Source organism: Protomyctophum bolini (assembly GCF_963924005.1).
Source record: "Protomyctophum bolini genome assembly, chromosome: 12".
In the NCBI taxonomy this organism is placed as follows: domain Eukaryota; kingdom Metazoa; phylum Chordata; class Actinopteri; order Myctophiformes; family Myctophidae; genus Protomyctophum; species Protomyctophum bolini.
The window spans coordinates 41,223,881-41,240,499 of NC_137873.1; the positions used below are offsets into that span (position 1 = coordinate 41,223,881).

The 16,619-nt window shown below is 47.7% G+C and overlaps 1 protein-coding gene across 1 annotated transcript in view; it reads left to right on the forward strand.

The window, feature by feature from the left end:
* The window catches only part of carmil3 (capping protein regulator and myosin 1 linker 3), a gene marked incomplete at both ends in the record, with an annotated part of 150,514 nt that overhangs the window by 58,597 nt on the left and 75,298 nt on the right, over positions 1-16,619 (forward strand). Inside the window, 3 exon segments of the mRNA XM_080779096.1 lie at positions 2,790-2,805; positions 2,807-2,885; positions 9,945-10,031. Of these exon segments, the coding sequence (XP_080635222.1) occupies positions 2,790-2,805; positions 2,807-2,885; positions 9,945-10,031 (182 nt within the window).

The following is a 16,619-nucleotide window of genomic DNA, read 5'->3' on the forward strand; positions in this document are numbered from 1 at the left end:
AATAATGTAATATTATAGTTTTCCAATTTTAGAAATCTACACCGCGGTGATAAGCTATCGCCTCTGACTGGAGTATGAATAGCTTTTTTCCCTCCTCTCTCTCTCCTCGTCACTTTCTGCCACTGCTCGACATGTAGATTTGAGGCATTTTCCTCTTGACGTGCCGTTCATTCTGTCGGAGGACTTTATCTTGGCACAAGGAATGAGCAGGAGGAGGAGGAAGGGTAGCACTGAATGTCTCACCATGCAGGAGGACACCGCTGACAGGAGACAGGAGAGAGAGAGAGAGAGAGGAGGAAGGTAGCACTGAATGTCTCACCATGCAGGAGGACACCGCTGACAGGAGACAGGAGAGAGAGAGAGAGAGAGGAGGAAGGTAGCACTGAATGTCTCACCATGCAGGAGGACACCGTTGACAGGAGACAGGAGAGAGAGAGAGAGAGAGAGGAGGAAGGTAGCACTGAATGTCTCACCATGCAGGAGGACACCGTTGACAGGAGAGAGAGAGAGAGAGAGGAGGAAGGTAGCACTGAATGTCTCACCATGCAGGAGGACACTGTTGACAGGAGACAGGAGAGAGAGAGAGAGAGAGGAGGAAGGTAGCACTGAATGTCTCACCATGCAGGAGGACACCGTTGACAGGAGACAGGAGAGAGAGAGAGAGAGAGAGGAGGAAGGTAGCACTGAATGTCTCACCATGCAGGAGGACACTGTTGACAGGAGACAGGAGAGAGAGAGAGAGAGAGAGAGGAGGAAGGTAGCACTGAATGTCTCACCATGCAGGAGGACACCGTTGACAGGAGACAGGAGAGAGAGAGAGAGAGAGAGGAGGAAAGGTAGCACTGAATGTCTCACCATGCAGGAGGACACCGTTGACAGGAGACAGGAGAGAGAGAGGAGGAAGGTAGCACTGAATGTCTCACCATGCAGGAGGACACCGTTGACAGGAGACAGGAGAGAGAGAGAGAGAGAGAGAGGAGGAAGGTAGCACTGAATGTCTCACCATGCAGGAGGACACTGTTGACAGGAGACAGGAGAGAGAGAGAGAGAGAGAGAGGAGGAAGGTAGCACTGAATGTCTCACCATGCAGGAGGACACCGTTGACAGGAGACAGGAGAGAGAGAGAGAGAGAGAGGAGGAAAGGTAGCACTGAATGTCTCACCATGCAGGAGGACACCGTTGACAGGAGACAGGAGAGAGAGAGAGAGAGAGGAGGAAGGTAGCACTGAATGTCTCACCATGCAGGAGGACACCGTTGACAGGAGACAGGAGAGAGAGAGAGAGAGAGAGAGGAGAAAGGTAGCACTGAATGTCTCACCATGCAGGAGGACACCGTTGACAGGAGACAGGAGAGAGAGAGAGAGAGAGGAGGAAGGTAGCACTGAATGTCTCACCATGCAGGAGGACACCGTTGACAGGAGACAGGAGAGAGAGAGAGAGAGAGAGGAGGAAGGTAGCACTGAATGTCTCACCATGCAGGAGGACACTGTTGACAGGAGACAGGAGAGAGAGAGAGAGAGAGAGAGGGAAGGTAGCACTGAATGTCTCACCATGCAGGAGGACACCGTTGACAGGAGACAGGAGAGAGAGAGAGAGAGAGAGAGGAGAAAGGTAGCACTGAATGTCTCACCATGCAGGAGGACACCGTTGACAGGAGACAGGAGGAGAGAGAGAGAGAGAGAGAGAGGAAGGTATCACTGAATTGTCTCACCATGCAGGAGGACACTGTTGACAGGAGACAGGAAGAGAGAGAGAGAGGAGAGAGGAGGGAAGGGTAGCACTGAATGTCTCACAAGTGCAGGAGGACACCGTTGACAGGAGACAGCGAGAGAGAGAGAGAGGAGGAGCACTGAATGTCTCACCATGCAGGAGGACACTGCTGACAGGAGACACGGCTGTCCAGCTATTGTTAGTCTAGTCGACGGACAGATATAGGACTGTCATTATTGAGCACCTGGCCCCGCCACACTTCGCGTCTCATTTGCTGTTGCTTCGTCATTGTTCTGTTCTTAGCTCTTAACCTGTCATTTCTAATGTCCATCTCCTCCGGTCCTCTGCTGCCGTAGCTGAGTTGGTCTGCGGATCGGGGAAGGTCACCGGGTCTGACCTTTTGGCTTTCCCATTCTCCTCTCCTCTCCTCTCCTCTCCTCTCCTCTCCTCTCCTCTCCTCTCCTCTCCTCTCCTCTCCTCTCCTCTCCTCTCCTCTCCTCTCCTCTCCTCTCCTCTTCCTCTTCCTCTTCCTCCTCTTCCTCTTCCTCCTCCTCTCGGTTTACATGCTACTTCACCTCTTTTAACCTCATGCTGTACACTACAGTATACCATATAATATATCCAGCCTTATCCCCCCTCTTTTCCCTAATAGCCCACGTTAATCATAATGTTTGAGGCGAGCTTCACCTCACTTGACATTTCACCTTTTATCACATTTGCCAGCTTTAATTATGCCTCTCTCTCCATGGCATACTTATTCCGTAATGAATTGATATGAATCTCCCGCCTCGGGGGGGGGGGGGGGGGGGGGGTGGGGGGGGGGTGGGGGGGGGGGGGGGTGGGGGGGGGTGGGGGGGGGGGGGGGGGGCGTAGAGCTAGAGTGGCTCAATGCCCCGCTTTTTAGCGAATGCGATAGGTGCGTTACAGGGTGAAAACTTAAAGGGTAGTTTTACGTTTGTTGTGTTTTTGCTGTTCTTTTCCGCTGCATCTCGGTGCGTTACAGGGGAAAACTTAAAGGGTAGTTACGTTTGTTGTGTGTTGCTGTTCTTTTCCTCATGCATCTCGGTGCGGCTCTCCAGAGACTTCCCTCAGAAGAATGGCGTCGGCACTGTCCGAGAAACCCGGCTCGGTGATCCACTCCCTCAACCTGGCACACAACACTCTGGACAACCAAGGTGCGTGCGTGTGTGGCCTGAACACATACTCATGCTCCGTTGTGCGATGGTGTGTGGCACACACTGAAATCTGCTATATGCGCGTGAGACTGACATCATCCTCAAACCCGGAAGTTATCCCAGGAACGTCTAAAAAAACAGTGCCCATACCCGAGGCGGGGTTGGCGGAAAGGGCTTTCTGTGTGGAGTTTGCATGTTCTCCCCGTGTCCCCTAGGGTAGGTACCGCTCACATGTTCTCCCCGTGTCCCCTAGGGTAGGTACCCTCACATGTTCTCACCCGTGTCCCCTAGGGTAGGTACCCCTCACCATGTTCCTCCCCCGTGTCCCCTAGGGTAGGTACCCTCACATGTTCTCCCCGTGTCCCCTAGGGTAGGTACCCCTCACATGTTCTCCCCCCGTGTCCCCTAGGGTAGGTACCCTCACATGTTTCTCCCCGTGTCCCCTAGGGTAGGTACCCTCACAAAAACATGCAGTAATCCTGGTCTCTAAACCTGCCTGCCCCTGGCCAGCCTGATGGAGGGGAAAGGAACTGGTTGGAATAACGTGTTCCTTCCACGCGCTACGTCCAGACCAGGGAAACTCACCCCCCTGTCAGGTGTAAAGGAGCAACTTGGACACTCAGGCATGAAGGAAGCATGCAAGTCCGTTGCTCTCCCCAGGTTGGCGGAGGGTGTGTAGAGCCCAGGATCACAGTAGATGATTGACACAAAATGTAAAAAAACATTAAACTCACTTTGTCAGAAATTGCCACTCGGTTTGCCATTCACTTCATGCATGTGCATACCCTACCCTCTATACAGATAATGTCCTGTCATTGGCAGTTCAGTAGATCGTCATTGCGTTGTCAGAAGCAGAACATCGACAGTGAGAAAGGTCGGCATTTTCCAAGGTGTTCTATGTTAATTCTCAGATTCCCTGAATAGATAGAGTTCCTCTGCTGGACACTTATTTTCAGTAGCAAAGCAGTAGAATTAGCAAGGCTAATCGGTGAATAAAACCCTGCAGGGAAAACAATAAAACATGCATGTTTCGGGAAACCTTCGGAGGTAGGTTGTCTTATTTATTAGCATAATAATTAATAAGTTGATGCAGTAAGTTGTCCGTCTCTATTCCCTGGAGTGTGCGGTCCCTTCCTTGGAAGGCTTATTTCTCTTTTTGAAATACATATTCATACATTGAGGCGAGCGGTCTGTGTAAAAAGAAAAAAGGGTCCGAATGTGTTTTGGAGCGAGCCTTCCGGTTACCCTATAGCTACAGTAGGCTACAGTAGCTGATCTACTGTACTATAGCGGCGCGTTGGGGGCAACTATAGATGTCCGGTGTGTGGCAATGTGGTATGACGGAGTATAACCCTGTGTCTCTCTGTGTCCACTTTTCCTTCGCTTTCTCTGTACTTTCTCCTCAGTCCCTCCCTATGTCCCTATGTCCCTCAGTCCCTCCCTATGTCCCTCAGTCCCTCCCTATCGTCTCTCCCTCTTGTCCGCCGCACAGGGTGCATCGGATTGTTGTCACTTCCTCTCGCCAGCCCTTTGGTGCGGCTCCACCCTTGCCCTCTGTTTTCTCCTCTCTCTTATCTCCCTCTGTCTCTCTCTCTTCCTCTGTTTTCTCCTCTCTCTTATCTCTCTTTGTCTCCCTCTCTCTCCTCTCTCTTATCTCTCCATCTCTCCCCCTCTCTTCCTCTCTTATCTCCCTCTCTCTCTTCCTCTGTTTCATTTGAATCCCCATCAATCTTCGGCTCGCTCTTCTCGTGTATCTTTTTTTTTGCCGTTTCATACAGGATTCAAAATCAATCTGTTTCTCTGGCACACTCTCACTCCAACTCTCGCTCTCTGTCCCCCTCTCTCTCTCTTGCACACACACACACACACACACACACACACACACACACACACACACACACACACACACACACACACACACACACACACACACACACGTGAGCACACACACACACACACACACACACACACACACGTGAGCACACACACACGTGAGCACACACACACACACACACACACACACGTTTATTTTCTCACTCACTCTCACTCTGTCTTCCTGTCACAATTTCTGTTGTTATTTTTCATAACCCTTTTTTCTCTCTCTCTCTCTCTCTATCTCTCTCTCTCTCTCTCTCGGTTCAGAGAGAGAGAATCAAAAGGATAAAAGAAAAGAAAAAAACCTTGGCAACTTGTTTGAATTGCGGGCTTTTGTATGAGATGTGTCTGAAGTCCCGTAGTGAGATGAGTGCAGAGTAAGTAACACGTGTGTGTGTGTGTGTGTGTGTGTGTGTGTTTGTGTCCAAGCCAGGGAACAGATGAATAATCATCTGAGTGGATGTGTGGGTTACAGCTGGTAACTCTGCCTATCTTTGCTGTCTTAAATCAAATGTCTTAAAACATTCACTTTGAAAGAATATATACCGGTATTCAAAGATTTGCGACACATTTTTACGATTTTTCAAAAATTGTAGATCTGCTATTTTTCAATAGCTAAATTATAACAACGTTTAAAACACCAAAAGGGGTTCCGCCTAAAATGGGTTCTGAAAAAGGACTGGCTTGGTTCCAGGCTTGAAATAATTAATATACATATTTTTTGTAAATCTATGGGTAAAGTAAACAAAATGCTATGCTCTTTATACGATAATCACTTTGATAATATAAAGGACGAAATGACTAGTCAAAACAACAAAACAACACTGCAATGTGTTACATTGCAGTGTAGCCTGCAGTGCAGACATATGACCTCTCTGTCTGTCTGTCTCTCTCTCTCTCTCTCTCTCCCCTCTCAGTTATATTGAAAAGATACTTACTGGCATGGACAAATGTACGTTTCTCTTTTTGCCAGAGCAAGTGTGATGTTCTCTCGTCTTTTTGCTTGCGTCTCACACCAGAGTGCGTAGGCGACGTGTTTACAAACTTTACACCAAGCTAAGCTAAGAAAATGGCACCTTATTTATTTAACGGAAAGGTAATAAATAGTCTTTGAAGATTGTTCTACAGTACGTGATCAGCGTTGACTCTGTGAACGCCTCTGTTAAGTGTTAATAAAAAACAGACATGTTTATGTCACTGACGTATAGTTCTCAGGTTTAAATGTGTTTAACTGAGTGAGTGTGATGCAGGATGTTGCTGTGACAACAACATGTTCTTCTGCCTACGCAGACTGTAGGAGTAAGGCCTATATTTTCATTTAGAATTTAAATCTACAGTATTTCATTCTTTTTTTTTCTTCAGACGTGGCTAACATATACTTATTGCCTTGAGAACTGTTGATGGTGGTGTAGTCCATGTATAATATTTGGGTAATATATGATACTGGGTGGATTTATCATCTATGAAGTTTAAAAAAACAAATTGAGCCCCCGTGCCCCGCACAGAAAAATGCGGGCAAACCTCGCGAGAGCCCCAAATCCATATGGCCACCGTTAACAACCTGTTAAGGCACAATAAGGCAACATTTTCTACATTTCATTATGCTTTAAGTAGCCGGTGACGTGTCAAACTAGGGATTTTTCATGATTCTGAATCCATCCCAAGCATTAGTTTTGCACAAAAGAAAATGCAGGCTGCAGGCTCCGAATATAAAGCGCTTATACACCAACATAATTATTTAGCTGGTTCCCCCGAACCCATTCTCAACAACACAGGGAAGAGGAACCCATGTTTACACATTTTAATATTTTATAGTGAACAGTGAAATGCTTCTACAGTGTTGTTTAGTTGTACCCCAGAAATGTGCAATGGAAAAGTTCAGTTATTTATTTATTTAGTTTCTATTTTATTTATCGGACAACTTGGTTTGCACTGCTGCGGTATAAATATAGCATAACACACATTGTAATGACCCTACAAAAATAGCCGTCAAAACAGAAATGCGTTCCAACTGAATTTGTTATGTATACCATTAAAGGCGTACACTTTTAGACCATATCCGTGGTCATCACATGGGCATACCTAACAATGGATGCCAAAAAAATGGGCAAATTCTCAATTTTGTGTGTTTTTATATCGACTTTTATATCAACTTTTATTACTTCCTGAAAACGAAAACGTACTGTGTGATGACGTGTCGAGGCCCACATCGATAAAAGCGAATACAAATTAAGCTCACCCGTTTAATTCCCCATAATGGGCCGGTGTGGCTCAGGAGGTACGGTAGAACAGGTCGTCCAATGATCCCTGGGTCGGCGGTTCGAATCCCGGCTCCTCCTCCTGTCCACATATCCTTGGGCAAGACACTGAACCCTACATTGCCTCCAGTGAGTCGGTCGGTGTGATCTCGCCACCGTTGGTGTGTGAATGTGGGAAGTGAGGACGCTGGCGTCGACTGTTCGCCGCTTCACCTCCCAATGTATGAATGAATGAACCGTTGTAAAGCGCTTTGAGCACTTGGAAAAGCGCTATAATAATGCATTTCATTATTATTATTATTATATGTGCGCATCCATCCAGCACAGCTGCTACGGAGGACAGAAATCCTCCGTTTTTATTCCCATTCAAGATAACATCCAGACAGTTTATTACTCTGTTTCAACTTAATCATCACGCTAAAATATGTACCGGTATCTGAAAACATTATAGGGTAAAAATAAGCCACATATCAGTAAACTGGTACAGCTGGCCGACCAATCTGACTTGTAAATAAACTCACTCATAGCATAGCTACCGTCCCTAGCTAGCTACCCGAAGGGATGCTACGCTCTGATTGGGGTTCAGAAACTTCAAAGCGGTGTTTCAACTTGAAACCCGTCTGAAACTTCAAAATAAAATGTCCCCCATTTCCGTTTCACTACGCTGTGTGTGTGTGTGTGTGTGTCTGTGTCTGTGTCTGTGTGTGTGCACGCGTCAGAGGTGACATGCGTGTGCGCGTCAGAGGTGACATGCATGCCATCATCACTCCTTTTTGTGCCCTCTAACTGTGTGTGTGTGTGTGTGTGTGTGTGCGTGTGTGTGCGTGCGTGCGTGTGTGTGTGTGTGTGCGTATGTGTGCGTGCGTGCGTGTCAGAGGTGACATGCATGCCAGCATCACTCATTAGCAGGCTCCTGTCGGCCTCTCGTACCCCTGTCATTACTACTCGCATCAGCTACAACTGTATGTGTGTTATTTTTGTCACATGGTTAGATCTCTATCTGCTATCATGTCTTCCTCTGCCCCAGTTGTCTTGCCAAAGAAAGCTAATAAGCTTCAGATCACAGATCACAACATGTTGTTTTGCAAAACATGCAAAACTGGTAGATCTTCTATTTTCACCAAATGTTTTTCATTATGTTTGACAAACAGTATTATGACATAATTATCCCAGAGTCTGGATGCTATAGGGTTCATGTATACGTTTTGTTATACAAAACTCTCATATCAGGACCCATAATACGAGGTCACACTGTACAAATAGCACAGATCATTTGCATATAAACGAGGAGAACTACTTGATGAAATGCCGTCAGTGAGTGGTTACAGAGTTGAGTGGCTTTTAGCAGAGGCTTTCTTTCATTCGGTTTTGCGGCCGTCGCCAGCTTTAACCCGTTCTGACCTGAGATCAGATTCATACGAGGTTTCCACTGGACAACACACTGGTCTGATTAACCCATTCTGACCTGAGATCAGATTCTTAAAAATGTCAGTCGTTCTTCGATTTTTCAGAAAATAGCAGACCTACAAGCTCGTAGCGCGCCACCGAGTGGCGCGCTACGAGCGAGATTTTAGTCGAGATTTTACGACGAGATTTTAGTCGACTAAATCTACAGTTGATTTAATTGACTAAAATGTATTTTGGCGGGCCTTGATGCCGTCGTAATGACTGATGTTACACGTAATGAACAACGCGTCGCAGTGAGCTTGTAGATCTGCTATTTTTCAATAGCTAAAGCATAACATGAAATGGGTTCCCGTTCAGAATGGGTTAAGAATTGAAGTGACAATGGGCCCTTTTCCATCCCATCAGGGGAAGTGCTGTGTTTAAGAGACAAGTCAATTTAATGAGAAATGGAGGAAGTCGAAATATCTTTGTGTGGTTTTTTTTTTAACGAGGATGATATCAAGTTGTAATTGAGTGGGGGGTGGTTTGGGGGGATTGAGATCATTTTTGTTTTAAAGTGCTCCACGCCAGATGGCACTCATGGCAAACCGTGAGAATTGACTCTTAAGTGTATGAATATGAATGAAGTGTTACTGTACGTTTTGGCACAGAAACTGTCACTTTGGAGCTGTGGTGTTTTCGCCAAAAGGGGAGCATAGATTGTCTGTGTATTAAACAAAAGGCACATCGTCACATACAGTATGAATATTAGTATAAGGGAAGCATTCAGGGGTTTTTTTTCAGCACAAACATGGCAGGCTATTGTTGTGGGCTATGATTTTTTCTCTTGTGTATTTGAGAGCGTATTTTGGCTTGGTAAATGTTGTTACATGATGATGCGTAGGTGGATCGATATTCAGTATTGTCATGCCGATGGCTGGTTCTGATGCCGCGCACTGTAGTGGGAATTCTTGGTCTCAATATTAATAAGCATGAGAAAGTAGCAGGACTCGAGCATCAAGATTCAGGCATCCTCATCTTTATTCAGAATTGTCAGTCGGTACAGAAAGATGGTAGCATTACTGCGTTCCAGTTCTCTCTCCTCATCAATGAATCCACCCCCCTTTATCCCCCTTTATTTACTAATACAATAGTATTAATACTATAGTCGACGATATCAACACTTCTGCGTATCATGTGTGTGTGTGTGTGTGTGTGGGTTTCTTTCTAGCAAGCATTTTGTCCAGTGCTGATATTTGCTCGGCAGCACCACGTTTGTGGAATAGCCTCCCCCTGGACCTGAGAGTGCCACAGACTGTGGAGTGTTTTAAAACAGGCCTGAAAACCCTCCTGTTCCGGAAGGCCTTTTTGTGCTGAACTGTTTTGCACTGTTTTTGTAAAACCTGTTTGATGATATCGTATGCTTTTAAACCTTGTAGCACTCTGAGATTCCCTGTGAATGAAAAGTGCATTATAAATAAAATTCATTATTATTATTATTATTATTATTAACCCCTTCCCTCCCGCCCTCCCCTGTCAGGTGTGTCCAACCTGATCCAGCAGGTGTGTCGCCTCAACAAGGGTCTGCGTCTCCTCAACCTCTCCAAGACCTCCCTGTCCTCCAAAGGTAAAGGCCCTCTACTAAGACCTCCCTGTCCTCCAAAGGTAAAGACCTCCCTGTCCTCCAAAGGTAAAGGCCCTCTACTAAGACCTCCCTGTCCTCCAAAGGTAAAGGCCCTCTACTAAGACCTCCCTGTCCTCCAAAGGTAAAGGCCTCCCTGTCCTCCAAAGGTAAAGGCCTCCCTGTCCTCCAAAGGTAAAGGCCCTCTACTAAGACCTCCCTGTCCTCCAAAGGTAAAGGCCCTCTACTAAGACCTCCCTGTCCTCCAAAGGTAAAGGCCCTCTACTAAGACCTCCCTGTCCTCCAAAGGTAAAGGCCCTCTACTAAGACCTCCCTGTCCTCCAAAGGTAAAGGCCCTCTACTAAGACCTCCCTGTCCTCCAAAGGTAAAGGCCCTCTACTAAGACCTCCCTGTCCTCCAAAGGTAAAGGCCCTCTACTAAGACCTCCCTGTCCTCCAAAGGTAAAGACCCTCTACTAAGACCTCCCTGTCCTCCAAAGGTAAAGGCCCTCTACTAAGACCTCCCTGTCCTCCAAAGGTAAAGGCCCTCTACTAAGACCTCCCTGTCCTCCAAAGGTAAAGGCCCTCTACTAAGACCTCCCTGTCCTCCAAAGGTAAAGGCCCTCTACTAAGACCTCCCTGTCCTCCAAAGGTAAAGGCCCTCTACTAAGACCTCCCTGTCCTCCAAAGGTAAAGGCCCTCTACTAAGACCTCCCTGTCCTCCAAAGGTAAAGGCCCTCTACTAAGACCTCCCTGTCCTCCAAAGGTAAAGGCCCTCTACTAAGACCTCCCTGTCCTCCAAAGGTAAAGGCCCTCTACTAAGACCTCCCTGTCCTCCAAAGGTAAAGGCCCTCTACTAAGACCTCCCTGTCCTCCAAAGGTAAAGGCCCTCTACTAAGACCTCCCTGTCCTCCAAAGGTAAAGGCCCTCTACTAAGACCTCCCTGTCCTCCAAAGGTAAAGGCCCTCTACTAAGACCTCCCTGTCCTCCAAAGGTAAAGGCCCTCTACTAAGACCTCCCTGTCCTCCAAAGGTAAAGGCCCTCTACTAAGACCTCCCTGTCCTCCAAAGGTAAAGGCCCTCTACTAAGACCTCCCTGTCCTCCAAAGGTAAAGAGCCTCTACTAAGACCTCCCTGTCCTCCAAAGGTAAAGGCCCTCTACTAAGACCTCCCTGTCCTCCAAAGGTAAAGGCCCTCTACTAAGACCTCCCTGTCCTCCAAAGGTAAAGGCCCTCTCCAAGACCTCCCTGTCCTCCAAAGGTAAAGGCCCTCTCTAAGACCTCCCTGTCCTCCAAAGGTAAAGGCCCTCTACTAAGACCTCCCTGTCCTCCAAAGGTAAAGGCCCTCTACTAAGACCTCCCTGTCCTCCAAAGGTAAAGGCCCTCTACTAAGACCTCCCTGTCCTCCAAAGGTAAAGGCCCTCTCCAAGACCTCCCTGTCCTCCAAAGGTAAAGGCCCTCTCCAAGACCTCCCTGTCCTCCAAAGGTAAAGGCCCTCTACTAAGACCTCCCTGTCCTCCAAAGGTAAAGGCCCTCTCCAAGACCTCCCTGTCCTCCAAAGGTAAAGGCCCTCTCCAAGACCTCCCTGTCCTCCAAAGGTAAAGGCCCTCTACTAAGACCTCCCTGTCCTCCAAAGGTAAAGGCCCTCTACTAAGACCTCCCTGTCCTCCAAAGGTAAAGGCCCTCTCCAAGACCTCCCTGTCCTCCAAAGGTAAAGACCCTCTCCAAGACCTCCCTGTCCTCCAAAGGTAAAGACCCTCTCCAAGACCTCCCTGTCCTCCAAAGGTAAAGACCCTCTCCAAGACCTCCCTGTCCTCCAAAGGTAAAGGCCCTCTCCAAGACCTCCCTGTCCTCCAAAGGTAAAGGCCCTCTCCAAGACCTCCCTGTCCTCCAAAGGTAAAGGCCCTCTCCAAGACCTCCCTGTCCTCCAAAGGTAAAGGCCCTCTACTAAGACCTCCCTGTCCTCCAAAGGTAAAGGCCCTCTACTAAGACCTCCCTGTCCTCCAAAGGTAAAGGCCCTCTACTAAGACCTCCCTGTCCTCCAAAGGTAAAGGCCCTCTCCAAGACCTCCCTGTCCTCCAAAGGTAAAGGCCCTCTACTAAGACCTCCCTGTCCTCCAAAGGTAAAGAGCCTCTACTAAGACCTCCCTGTCCTCCAAAGGTAAAGACCCTCTACTAAGACCTCCCTGTCCTCCAAAGGTAAAGACCCTCTACTAAGACCTCCCTGTCCTCCAAAGGTAAAGACCCTCTACTAAGACCTCCCTGTCCTCCAAAGGTAAAGGCCCTCTACTAAGACCTCCCTGTCCTCCAAAGGTAAAGGCCCTCTACTAAGACCTCCCTGTCCTCCAAAGGTAAAGACCCTCTACTAAGACCTCCCTGTCCTCCAAAGGTAAAGGCCCTCTACTAAGACCTCCCTGTCCTCCAAAGGTAAAGGCCCTCTACTAAGACCTCCCTGTCCTCCAAAGGTAAAGAGCCTCTACTAAGACCTCCCTGTCCTCCAAAGGTAAAGGCCCTCTACTAAGACCTCCCTGTCCTCCAAAGGTAAAGGCCCTCTACTAAGACCTCCCTGTCCTCCAAAGGTAAAGAGCCTCTCCAAGACCTCCCTGTCCTCCAAAGGTAAAGGCCCTCTACTAAGACCTCCCTGTCCTCCAAAGGTAAAGGCCCTCTACTAAGACCTCCCTGTCCTCCAAAGGTAAAGGCCCTCTACTAAGACCTCCCTGTCCTCCAAAGGTAAAGAGCCTCTACTAAGACCTCCCTGTCCTCCAAAGGTAAAGGCCCTCTACTAAGACCTCCCTGTCCTCCAAAGGTAAAGGCCCTCTACTAAGACCTCCCTGTCCTCCAAAGGTAAAGAGCCTCTACTAAGACCTCCCTGTCCTCCAAAGGTAAAGAGCCTCTCCAAGACCTCCCTGTCCTCCAAAGGTAAAGACCCTCTACTAAGACCTCCCTGTCCTCCAAAGGTAAAGGCCCTCTACTAAGACCTCCCTGTCCTCCAAAGGTAAAGGCCCTCTACTAAGACCTCCCTGTCCTCCAAAGGTAAAGGCCCTCTACTAAGACCTCCCTGTCCTCCAAAGGTAAAGGCCCTCTACTAAGACCTCCCTGTCCTCCAAAGGTAAAGACCCTCTACTAAGACCTCCCTGTCCTCCAAAGGTAAAGGCCCTCTACTAAGACCTCCCTGTCCTCCAAAGGTAAAGGCCCTCTACTAAGACCTCCCTGTCCTCCAAAGGTAAAGGCCCTCTACTAAGACCTCCCTGTCCTCCAAAGGTAAAGGCCCTCTACTAAGACCTCCCTGTCCTCCAAAGGTAAAGGCCCTCTACTAAGACCTCCCTGTCCTCCAAAGGTAAAGGCCCTCTACTAAGACCTCCCTGTCCTCCAAAGGTAAAGGCCCTCTACTAAGACCTCCCTGTCCTCCAAAGGTAAAGGCCCTCTACTAAGACCTCCCTGTCCTCCAAAGGTAAAGGCCCTCTACTAAGACCTCCCTGTCCTCCAAAGGTAAAGGCCCTCTACTAAGACCTCCCTGTCCTCCAAAGGTAAAGGCCCTCTACTAAGACCTCCCTGTCCTCCAAAGGTAAAGGCCCTCTACTAAGACCTCCCTGTCCTCCAAAGGTAAAGGCCCTCTACTAAGACCTCCCTGTCCTCCAAAGGTAAAGGCCCTCTACTAAGACCTCCCTGTCCTCCAAAGGTAAAGGCCCTCTACTAAGACCTCCCTGTCCTCCAAAGGTAAAGGCCCTCTACTAAGACCTCCCTGTCCTCCAAAGGTAAAGGCCCTCTACTAAGACCTCCCTGTCCTCCAAAGGTAAAGGCCCTCTACTAAGACCTCCCTGTCCTCCAAAGGTAAAGGCCCTCTACTAAGACCTCCCTGTCCTCCAAAGGTAAAGGCCCTCTACTAAGACCTCCCTGTCCTCCAAAGGTAAAGGCCCTCTACTAAGACCTCCCTGTCCTCCAAAGGTAAAGACCCTCTACTAAGACCTCCCTGTCCTCCAAAGGTAAAGGCCCTCTACTAAGACCTCCCTGTCCTCCAAAGGTAAAGGCCCTCTACTAAGACCTCCCTGTCCTCCAAAGGTAAAGGCCCTCTACTAAGACCTCCCTGTCCTCCAAAGGTAAAGACCCTCTACTAAGACCTCCCTGTCCTCCAAAGGTAAAGGCCCTCTACTAAGACCTCCCTGTCCTCCAAAGGTAAAGACCCTCTACTAAGACCTCCCTGTCCTCCAAAGGTAAAGGCCCTCTACTAAGACCTCCCTGTCCTCCAAAGGTAAAGGCCCTCTACTAAGACCTCCCTGTCCTCCAAAGGTAAAGACCCTCTACTAAGACCTCCCTGTCCTCCAAAGGTAAAGGCCCTCTACTAAGACCTCCCTGTCCTCCAAAGGTAAAGACCCTCTACTAAGACCTCCCTGTCCTCCAAAGGTAAAGGCCCTCTACTAAGACCTCCCTGTCCTCCAAAGGTAAAGGCCCTCTACTAAGACCTCCCTGTCCTCCAAAGGTAAAGGCCCTCTACTAAGACCTCCCTGTCCTCCAAAGGTAAAGGCCCTCTACTAAGACCTCCCTGTCCTCCAAAGGTAAAGACCCTCTACTAAGACCTCCCTGTCCTCCAAAGGTAAAGGCCCTCTACTAAGACCTCCCTGTCCTCCAAAGGTAAAGAGCCTCTACTAAGACCTCCCTGTCCTCCAAAGGTAAAGACCCTCTACTAAGACCTCCCTGTCCTCCAAAGGTAAAGGCCCTCTACTAAGACCTCCCTGTCCTCCAAAGGTAAAGACCCTCTACTAAGACCTCCCTGTCCTCCAAAGGTAAAGAGCCTCTACCAGGGCTTTCACTTATAGTCATGTTTACTAGTTCTAAGTTGCCTAGTTTTGCTAGTTTGTTTAACCCAATTTGCCTGACGTTGACATTTAAAAAATTGTCTGTTTTCTTACATACCTATGTTTCTGTATCAGTGGTGCTCAATATTTCTTACAATACAAATTACTATGTAGTTGGCCATCGACCCCCATCTGAAAATGTTATTCAGCAAAGATTTGAGTTAAAAACGTTTGCTGTGAAAGAATATATATTCGAAATTTGAAGATTTTCCAAAAATAGCAGACCTACAAGTTTGTAGCGGGTAGATCTGCTATTTTTCAATAGCTAAACTATAACATAATGCTTAAAACACCAAATGGGGTTCCCATCCAAAAAGGGTTAACTACCTATTATATAAAAAATTATATCTATTTTTAGTACATTTAAAAACGGTGTACATTGGTGACTATAATTTAGCATTCTAGCTGATCTTGAGGCCTACAAAAACGGGAGAAAATCAGCTAGTCAACTAGTACCAACAAGGTCGACTAGTGGATTTACTAGTCGACTAGTTGCTTAAAGCCCTACCCTCTACTGCCCTGGACCCCTAGTGGGCAAGACTATGATTGAACATGCACACACACTCGCATTGTATTGTAATTCATCTCTTGCATGAATTTTGTTACACGTCACTGTCAGTTTTAAAATCCTAGGTAAAAGGTAATTGATGCGGGTGTCCAGTTCCATGGCTCATAATATGGATGATGGTCTTGCACTGTGCTCTCATGATCCACAAGCATCATAATCAAATTAAAAGTGATAGCATTTAATTATTATTGTGTAAATCCAATACAGGATCAGAATCAGCTTTTTTTTGTCACATCCGTTTTACAAGTTAAAAAGTGTGAAGTTCCCATCGTGTCATTTTGGACAATCATGTATCGTGTCATTCTTGGCCAAGCCCCTAGAGGGCCTAGGCTTGTTTCCATTGTGGATTTGTGGTCCTCTGTATAATATCGGAATCGGTATCGGCATGACCCTGCAAATAATCTGAGATCGGATATCGGTCATAATCTCATAATCGTGCACGCCTAATTCATAGCAAAAGGTTGATGCACACCTCAGAAGGCCAGTGACAGGAGCGTAGGGCAATGGAGCGTATATATATTAAAAAGGGTATCTTTGGAAAAACAAAGAAAGGTCGTCCATCACACTGTCAGACACTTCCCCAAAATGATGCTCTTTATTGGGTCGACGTTCCGGTCGCTTAGACCTTCATCAGGACAGACAACGTGTCCGTCTGTCCGTCCTGAATTAGACCTTCATCAGGACAGACAACGTGTCCGTCTGTCCGTCCTGAATTAGACCTTCATCAGGACAGACAACGTGTCCGTCTGTCCGTCCTGAATTAGACCTTCATCAGGACAGACAACGTGTCCGTCTGTCCGTCCTGAATTAGACCTTCATCAGGACAGACAACGTGTCCGTCTGTCCGTCCTGAATTAGACCTTCATCAGGACAGACAACGTGTCCGTCTGTCCGTCCTGAATTAGACCTTCATCAGGACAGACGACGTGTCCGTCTGTCCGTCCTGAATTAGACCTTCATCAGGACAGACAACGTGTCCGTCTGTCCGTCCTGAATTAGACCTTCATCAGGACAGACAACGTGTCCGTCTGTCCGTCCTGAATTAGACCTTCATCAGGACAGACGACGTGTCCGTCTGTCCGTCCTGAATTAGACCTTCATCAGGACAGACAACGTGTCCGTCTGTCTGTCCTGAATTAGACCTTCATCAGGACAGACAACGGGAGTCGGGAGTCGA